Consider the following 9181-nt stretch of genomic DNA (forward strand, 5'->3'; position numbering starts at 1 on the left):
CGTTATTTTGAATGTAATAAACTTCATTTAAAAAAAAGTTACGTTTAAAATATTTTTTTGCAGGATGTGTGTTAAAAAAAAAAAAAAAAAACCTCCCTAATGTGTGTTTGAGTTTTGCATTATTTTTTTTAATCCCCTTTAATACGCGATGTGTGTTAAAAGAACCTAGTTTGGCTATAGTTGCAAATGCCAAAAGCATTCCTATAATAATAACCATGGAAGTTGTTTTCTTCCAATGAGACAGTAATAATAATAATGAGTGACTGACTAGTCTGAAAGTGAAAGTTGGTAGACAAAAGGGACCCCATTCTCCATTCTCCATTCTCAAACTCACCATCAAATCCTTGCCTTCTTTCTCCCTCCAAATCCCTAATTCCCTTCCATCCCAAAAATTCAACAATACTAACATTATTAACTCTTCTCTTCGTTTTTCCCAATTAGGTTTCCGAGTCTCAACCAATTTCACCATGTCCACTCAAATTCCGAGTTAGTTAGTTATCTCTTTCCGCCATGGAAGGTAACAAGGACGAAGCATTACGCTGCGTTCGCATCGCCGAAGAAGCAATCGCGTCGGGAAACAAAGACCGCGCCCTCAAATTCCTCAGAATCGCGCAACGCCTCAACCGCGATTTGCCCCTCCAGTCCCTGCTCGAAAAGTGCGACCGCTTCGATTCGCACTCCGCCGCCGCTGCCGCCTGCGGCGGCAGCGGCGCCTCTCCGGCGAACGGTCACTCTCCGCGTCGCGAGGGTTTGAACGGGGAGAGGAATTACACGGAGGAAAACGTGCAGCTAATTAGAGAAATCAAGGGAAAGAGCGATTACTATGCGATTCTGGGATTGGAAAAGAGTTGCTCCGTGGAAGAGATTCGAAGAGCGTATCGGAAGCTCTCTCTGAAGGTTCATCCCGATAAGAACAAAGCTCCAGGCTCCGAAGATGCGTTCAAGAAGGTTTCGAAGGCGTTCAAGTGTTTGAGCGACGACGGCTCAAGAAGGATGTACGACCAAACCGGAACCGGCACCGACGATTATGAGAGCACCGAGGTAAACACCTTCTGGCGAAGAAGAAGAAGAAGGACGACGACAACGCGCGATTTCTTCGGAGACGAGTTCGATCCGGACGAGATATTCAGGGCGTTCTTCGGACACTCCGACGTGTTCGGGAGAAACAACAATGTTTACCGGACACGCGGGATGGGGAATCCGAATCATCAGCATAGGCACGAATTCAATGCTGGATCGGGAGGGAGGCATCACAATGTGATGCTTCTGATTCAGCTCTTGCCGTTTTTGATTATTGTGCTGCTCGCGTACTTGCCGTTTTCGGAGCCTGAGTATTCGTTACACAAGCACTACAACTACCAGATTCCCAAGACCACGGAGCGGCTCGAGGTTCAGTTCTTTGTGAAGTCGACCGCGTTTGATGCGAATTATCCACTAGGGAGTGATGCCCGTGAGGCGATTGAGGAGAGTGTTATAAAGGATTATAGGAGTATGCTGAGGAGATACTGTCAGGTGGAGATGCAGAGACGGAGCTGGAATAGGAATCTGCCTGCTCCTCACTGTGATAAGCTGCATAACTTTGCAGTCGTGGCATGAAGGTAACTTTTTTTGTCTGTTCTTTTTTCTTTTTGTGCAGGGTATTCTAGAATTGGTTTGTTTTTTTAGTTGATTGCAGTGTGTGTTTGCTTTTTTACTGTTTTTTGTTGGATGGTGATTGTTTTGAAGTAAAAGTAGTTATGATATATCCTTTTTCTCGCTTGTCATGTTGCTGCTTGAAAGATTAATTGGGAGTGTGAGGTGAGTTTTCTAAGGATGAGATAAGAGAACTAGCCTTGGTGATTGCTATCCAGGATTTCCAGATTTATTCTGTACTCATTTTTGGGGTGTGTTCAACTTCTTTGCTTGTTCATGTGGCTATTAAATTGCACTGAATATTTAAAACTCTAATTAGGTTGTATGCTAGTGAAGTGGTCATCACATTTAGCTTTAAAGACTGGAGTTCATTTGATAATCTAGGTTTGTTAAGATGCATCGTGCAAATGAGTTTTCTTAATCTCATATGTCTGCAACTATGGCGTTCTTCAATAAGGTCTAGTTTGCTTATCTAAAATTTAGTTAACAAGAGTAATGCCTAGTCCTCTAGTTTGCTTTTTGTTAGGATATTAGAAACTGTCACAATTCGTTTGAATAGGAAATGAAATTTAGAGGAAAGAGAAAGAAATTGAAAGGGATTTTAAGTGGAAAAATGTGTTGTTTGGATTGATGGAATTAAGGAAGGAATGAAATAAACTAATTTATTATCGGTTGTTTGGTTATATTGAAAAGTGAAGGAAACAAATAAGAAATAAATAGAAAAAGAATATTTCACCCTTTTTAAAAAGGTTAAGTAAGAAGTGTCTTCAACCAAAACAAAGTAGATGTATTCAGCAATAAGGAACAGAACAAGAAATCTCCAGACACAGTTTTACAACCAAAGAGAGGACGACCATATCTTCTAGCAATTAAGCAGTCAATGCGTAGCTGCATTTGCATACACCAGAAGAAAGCACATACAAAACCCAACCAATCTGATTATTTACAAGTATCTAGAGTATCTATGATGAGTATTTCAGACTTAGTTGGGAGCTACAGATTACAAAACTATCAATTCTTCAAAAGCAACACAAGTGAATCAGAAGCAACAAACTCAACATTTTCAATCTGTGCATGCAACAATTCAAGACAGGTATCAAACTATCAATCCAAAACGAAATAAAAAATGGGCACCCAAAGCTGCAAAGAACAAATAGAAAACATCCAAGCCATCCATGCAATAGCTCAACCCGGGTTATCAATCAAAATCCAAAATTCTTAATATTAGAAAACTGGATTCAACACAAAAGTTCTTGATTAATAAAAGCTGACACCAAAGGCAACAAAAAGGGAACATTTTCAAGCTGTTCATACAAGAATTCAACATGGGTAGGGTATCACATTAAACAATTGGGCACCCTACAAAAAAGGCTATTTTTAAAATAAAAAGACATAGAAAACAATGCAAAAGAACTACCTTACGGTCAACAAGTTTTATTTTCATATGTTCCTGAAGTGGCACAATTAAAGCAAATATAATCCCCCCTACCTGTTGTGTATGAGCAGAGGTCCAAGATCCCCGAAACTGTGTATGTGGGAGAGCCCTCTTCCTTCTGTGATTCTTATCAATATCCCCCAACGGAAGAGGAGGTGGAATATGATAGTATGAGGTTGCCAGAGATTTAGCTTCTTTTTCAGAGGGGTTCTAATTCTGGTGCCCAAATTAACAAAGTGTTGTGTTTGGTTGGATGGAGGTGTTTGGAGGAGAAGGGGAAATTTTTTCAATTTGAGTAAACATTCTCCTTATGTGGGGGGATTTTATAATGGAAGACATAAAAGGAGATTATTATGTAACCTTTAATTCAATCATTCCTTATTCATTTATAATTACTATGAGTATGAACATTTTAAAATTCTCTCAATTTAGGAATGGAAATTATCCCTCCTGACCACTTGTTTCTAACACTTCTGTCCAAACATACCATTAGTGTTTTAGGGTCTTGTGACATTAGCAGTCTTACTTGCCTACATTCACACATGACCAGGATAGAGTCATAATGGTGTTAGTGGTTTGTACTTAGTAAATTTTATTATTTTACACAATTTCTAAACACATTTTGTTTCAATAAAGTGTTAAAGCATTACCATCCTTCATGGCCTAAGCTCATTACTATTCTGCATTGAGTTTTAAAAAATCTTTGACTCTTTTCCCATGTGTCCATGAGTCTTTCATGTTGGCTGTGCACATTAGTGACTTTCTTCACTTTTCCACTGTGTTTTTCCTCTGCTAGTGGTTTCTGTCTTTGGCTCTTCACCTTCTTTGTTGGTCACCAATTGACACACTAACCTTCTTTGTTGGTCACCAATAGAAGTCTCAGCAGAAAATCTCAGCCATGAACCTCCCTTGTCTGGTTGCCCTTTTGCCATGCTCTGGTACATGGAGGAGCATAAGCCTCTCCTTTCCGGGTGATCAACACAGTCAGACACCTTACTCCAGATGTTTCAGGCAAGTCCCTGGCCATAGTTTCCAGTTTCAGTCACTCCTTTGTCATCCTTGGAACTGTTTGACTGTGTCTCCACCACAATTCCCCTGTTTGGTTTTGTTTCTTCTCTGGTTGGCCTTGTTCCTATGCGAGATTTCTCTGCTCATCTATCTTTGGCTCAATTTTTCTCTTTGGCTAATGTGTGCCTATTATGGGGCTGTTTCCTTTCCTGTTTCTTCATGGTCACTGTGTTCTTACCTCTTGGCCTTGTTTTGTTGTTGTGTTCTCTTCTAGCCAGAAGTTGTGATCAAGTTGGCTCAAGTTAAGTCGGATATGATTTTTAACTCTAGAAGTCGACTGCTCATGCATGGCTCAGTATCGTTTCATCCATCTATTTTTTTTCCTGGTTGTGCATCATTGCAGACATCATTTTTTGCCATGCAGCCTCTTTAGTATTGCTTAAATTGCTTCTGCTGTTATCTCTTCATCTGTCATTTATTGCTTCTCTAGTATTGTTTAAATGTGCTTTTATCTTACAAGCTGCTAGCTTAGTAGGTTTCAGGTGGAGTCCTTGAGGGGTAATACTAGATTAGGCTTAAATGAGCTTGCTTTTTTTCCAGTTGTACTAAACTAGTACATGACCTAGATGAATAATATAAATAGATTTTAGGGGTTGCATCTGATGCACAATTTCTCTCAAAAAGTTTGTTTTGACACTTCTGTTTTCGTTGGTATTTAGTAATGATTTATTTGGTGTCAAGTATAAGGAAAAGAAGAGGAAGTGCTTAAGTGGAGATTAAAAGAAAAAAAGAGGGGAATAGTTGTGATTCTTGTTTCAGGATTGATTGGTTTGATGTTATACAGACTTAAAATGGTTCAAACATTATTTATTTGATAAGCAAATAAAAATGAAAAATAATTATTATATGGCATCAATGTTTCTTTACAATTTGGTTCTTTTGCTAGTGTGTTGATATATGTTTAAATAGTGATGATATTTATGTTAAGTTCGATAATGTAAAAGGGTAAAGTCAGAATGAGAACGTGGCTACATCAAGAGGATAAAATCCCTCCGTCCAAATCCATCCATGGCATGATGCTTTGAAATCTTTAGGTACAACGGAAGTGGGAGGATTTTTACACTTCATTGGTTTCATCCCTTGCCTTCTCCCCTAATCTCTGATATCAAGCATACCACGAATCTTTTCCCTTTTTGGGAACTTTGTTTTCCCTTTATAATTTTTATTTTCTCTTAGTGTTTTGAGTACTAGTCATTCCAATTCTACTTCACTACTGTCCTATGCTTTTGTTTTATAATCATAGTTTGTAGTTCTTTGACTAGCCATGAATTGCAATTCTCATTCCTGCACCCTCTCAACAAAAGTAACAAGAATGAATAAAAATCCTCAAATCATATTTTAATAAGAGTCTTTGATGCATAGTTCAGGATCATTTTATTACTTTTAGTACTTTTTGCTGTACTTTTTCTCAGTTCTTATGTCCTTCCCTTGCAGCAAAAGTGCCTACATGGAATTTTTTTCTCCTTGGCTTAAGGAAGTCTTGTATCAGTTGCTGAGTTTTGTTGCACATTTTAGTCTTCAGGATATCTAATATATCCATGGGAGTGGCTCTTATTACAGGCTGTATGCTAACTGAGTAGCTGGCAGTCTAATGCTGTACACTTGCTGTGAGAAGTCTTGGATAAATATGCTTAAAAATGTTTCTGTTATTGTTTGAGGGATATATGGATGGGATTATCTATTATGCTATACAAGATTATAATTGATGCACAGAACATGGCAGCAAATAATTACTCAAGTCAGAGTCACAAGTATCAGCAGTTGGGCATTTGAATACAAGCCCATGATCCGAGTTTTCTATATTACTCTAGGGTAACACGTTATGTGTAGTTGTTGTAGGCATGTGATAAAGGAAAGCAATCTATTGCTTCATTAAAGTGAATTACATCAGTTAAGAAAGCCATGTAATCATCTGATTGAATTTGTTTTTGACCAGGTTTGTGAATTTTTCTTTTCCTGTCTGGTAAGAGTACTACTTTGCAAGTGATTGGTGATTAAATGTTGGACTCTGGTAACATCCATTCTACCGTAAAAAATTGCCAAAATAATAATTTAATGCCTCTTGCTTACTCATTCATGTTCAATTACGTGTGGTTCCCCTTTCTGGATCTCTTCTCTTTCAATATATGAAACTTTCAAATGATTGGGATGTGAAAAATAGGATGGTTTTTCTTTTATTCCCCCTCCCTGGCTCCCCTCTTTATCCCCACCCGTCTTTAGGGATTTGAGAAGAATTATACAATGAAATTGGACTTAGGCCGAGTTCAAATGCATTTTCACGTTTCTAGTTCCTTCTTAGCAAACATTTGTAAGCAGCATACTCTCTTCCGACGTTAGTTGCTCATTAATTTGACACATTGTAGTTTATTTTTTACTTTCTAGTTTTTGTTTTTCTGTCACTGTTTCTTGTAAGGTCAAAACCATGTTTTTATGTGGTGTTCCTTGATGCTTGGTTGCTGATGGATAGGTTGACAGTTGACACTCGTGTTTAAGATCTGGTCTTTTTTTAATGGTAATTGGTTCGGAAGAAAGAGTCTATGGCCTGATATGGGAAGGGGGAGGATAGGCTTTAAGTTAATGGTGAAACAGCTTTAATACAATTTGATATGGGGACTAAACAGATCTCAAAAAGGACTTCATGCTACTTTTAATTTTCATTTTGATTTTTGGATCTTCTGTGTGAAGAAGATTCTCTTTGTTGATGTTTATGCATAATCTTTGACATGGGAGAAGAATTCACTATATTAGTCAGCGAACAATCTCAAAGTGATAGACCCAAAGGCAGGGTGGAATAACCGCTAGTATGCTCGCACTGCCTCAAACAAAAGTTTAGTAATGATGATTTTTATGTATTGGGTGTTATTTACGAGATATAACATTACTCTAGTTAATATGCAATAAATAAAGAGAAATAAGAGTATTTAAAGGAAAACTGGAATATCATTTCAAGTGTGCTTAGATCAGAGACGAAACGGATTTATTTCTTGGATGGTAATGGGGGGCGGTCAAAAGTTTTATCCAATTTAGAGTCCCACCAAGAATAATAAATAAATGATGAAATCAGTTATCAAGATAATTGCAATATATGAAAAAAGGTTTTCTTTTTTTGCTCTTTGGGTCAAGCTTGGACAGGGGGATAAGGATGATACCTGATAACTTTATGCCCACCCCGGATTTCGACATTTTCAACTTGAAAAAGGGTTTAGGGGTGGGGGAGTTTAAGAAAAGCATTTAATCGGAATGCATTGATAGTTTAGGTATTTTATAATGAAATGCAATATATAGTAATATTGTTGCTTTTTCTAACAATTCTTTTAAAAGTTATATTTGAGATGATTTTGTAAAAATCATTATAGTAAATTAGTAATGTATCAAAATTAAAATTTTAAAAATATGTTGAGGCATGATTTAATTTATGTTATTTTATCAAAATAAACTCTAAAATTTATTTTAAGAAGCTTTAAGGTCAAAATTATAATATAAACTTTTTAGTGATACTAAACTCGTTCATTCATGATTTTTTGTTGTGTTTCAAAATTCACTTTTACTAAAAACTCAAAAAGATATGTTATATATTATAGTAGTACTTTGTTTCATTTTGTAAACAAGCGAGGGATCCACTATAAAGTGCAAATCTAGGGAAGGCACAAAGCAGACAAAGAAAGCATCAAAAAAAGAGAAAGGACGGAAAAAAGTTAGAGAAAGCCATGGCCATCATTCATGCACCGACACGAGATCTGAGGTTCAACAGGATATTGCCCTCTGCTACTTCCTTTATTTTTTTTCCTTTCAACTTCTGCAATTAATATTGAGTTCTATTTCTATTTCTACAGTACCAACAAATAATTTTTTACTGAATTAGTGCCGATAATAATGAATTAAACATACAAAAATTGTAAAATAAAATAAACTTCTTTTTTCGTTAATTACTGTAATTCAGCAATTTAATTTCATTCCTTTTCCTTAATCACCAAGATGGCCTCTGACTTGTATGTGCTGATTGTCGTTTTTTTTTTAATCTATGTATGAGGTGATAGTCTGATACATACAGTATGCTTTTTTAATTTCTTTTTATCTATCATTTAATATTTAATATTACACTATACAAATTAAGAAATTTAATTAATATTTCTATTTAAATAAAAATATTGATATTTTTAATACTACAGAGTTTGATATAAGTACTACAACAAACATACAACTGATACAAGGGTGCATTTCGATAAACAAAATAGTCAAATACTTATTAAATAAATGTTTATTAGGTATGGAATTATGTACAAGTTATTTTTATAATCGAAAAAGAAATAGGATTAAACACTTTTTATATAAATTGTAAGTTATTTGTATAAGTTATCATGTAGAGCTTATATATTCATTATTGAAGTAAGAACATATTAAAAAAATGTTTATGCCATGAGATAAATTTGGATATAAGTTTTTTTCAAATATATTCTAAATCATGTTTCCAGATTAATCATTTATAACTTTGTGATCCTTAACCAATATTTAATATATATATATATATATATATATATATATATATATATATATATATATATATATATATATTGTTGATCTCAATAAAACTTAACTTGAATCTCTTAAAAAAAATTTAAATTCAAGTCTTATTGATAAAGATGTGATTAAGAATAAAAATTAGTCATCTACAAGGTAAATATATACTTTACTACCTCCGATAACATCATGAAAAAAAAAAAAACAACATTTATTCTTATATAATTTGTTACTTATATCCTTCTCATTTTTTTTAATAATTAAAAGTTATCTATATATAGATCCATTGCCGCCTCCACTACTTTTCTGGGATGAACTTGTCAAAAGGTAATGATTTCTGAAATCAGTAAAAGCTTTCAAACATCCAATCAAACCAGTAAAAGCTTAATCTATATATACATTCTTAAAAATACAATAATGCATACAGTACACACATTTGGTATAATAATAGAAATACGTTGTGATTGTATGGAAAGCAGATCCGGGAACCCTGTTGAGAGCGTGTTGTAGGGAATGAGGATGGTGTTG

At 35.3% G+C, this 9181-nt stretch overlaps 1 protein-coding gene across 3 annotated transcripts; it reads left to right on the plus strand.

The window, feature by feature from the left end:
- The first annotated feature begins 232 nt into the window (after positions 1-232).
- LOC114387912 (chaperone protein dnaJ 49-like) lies at positions 233-6219 on the plus strand. Of its 3 annotated transcripts, none has more exons than XM_028348175.1 (2): positions 233-1598; positions 5080-5523. In XM_028348175.1, exon 1 carries the CDS (start codon positions 511-513, stop codon positions 1594-1596), a length of 1086 nt encoding a protein of 361 aa, XP_028203976.1. In that variant the 5' UTR covers positions 233-510; the 3' UTR covers positions 1597-1598; positions 5080-5523. The 3 variants fall into 3 exon arrangements, with proteins under 3 accessions (XP_028203976.1, XP_028203975.1, XP_028203974.1); XM_028348174.1 differs by lacking the exon at positions 5080-5523 and adding an exon at positions 3942-5038; XM_028348173.1 differs by lacking the exon at positions 5080-5523 and adding an exon at positions 5570-6219 and having other exon boundaries at positions 235-1598.
- Positions 6220-9181: the final 2962 nt, after the last annotated feature.

The sequence above is a fragment of the Glycine soja genome, chromosome 15, assembly GCF_004193775.1.
Source record: "Glycine soja cultivar W05 chromosome 15, ASM419377v2, whole genome shotgun sequence".
Taxonomy (NCBI): Eukaryota; Viridiplantae; Streptophyta; class Magnoliopsida; order Fabales; family Fabaceae; genus Glycine; species Glycine soja.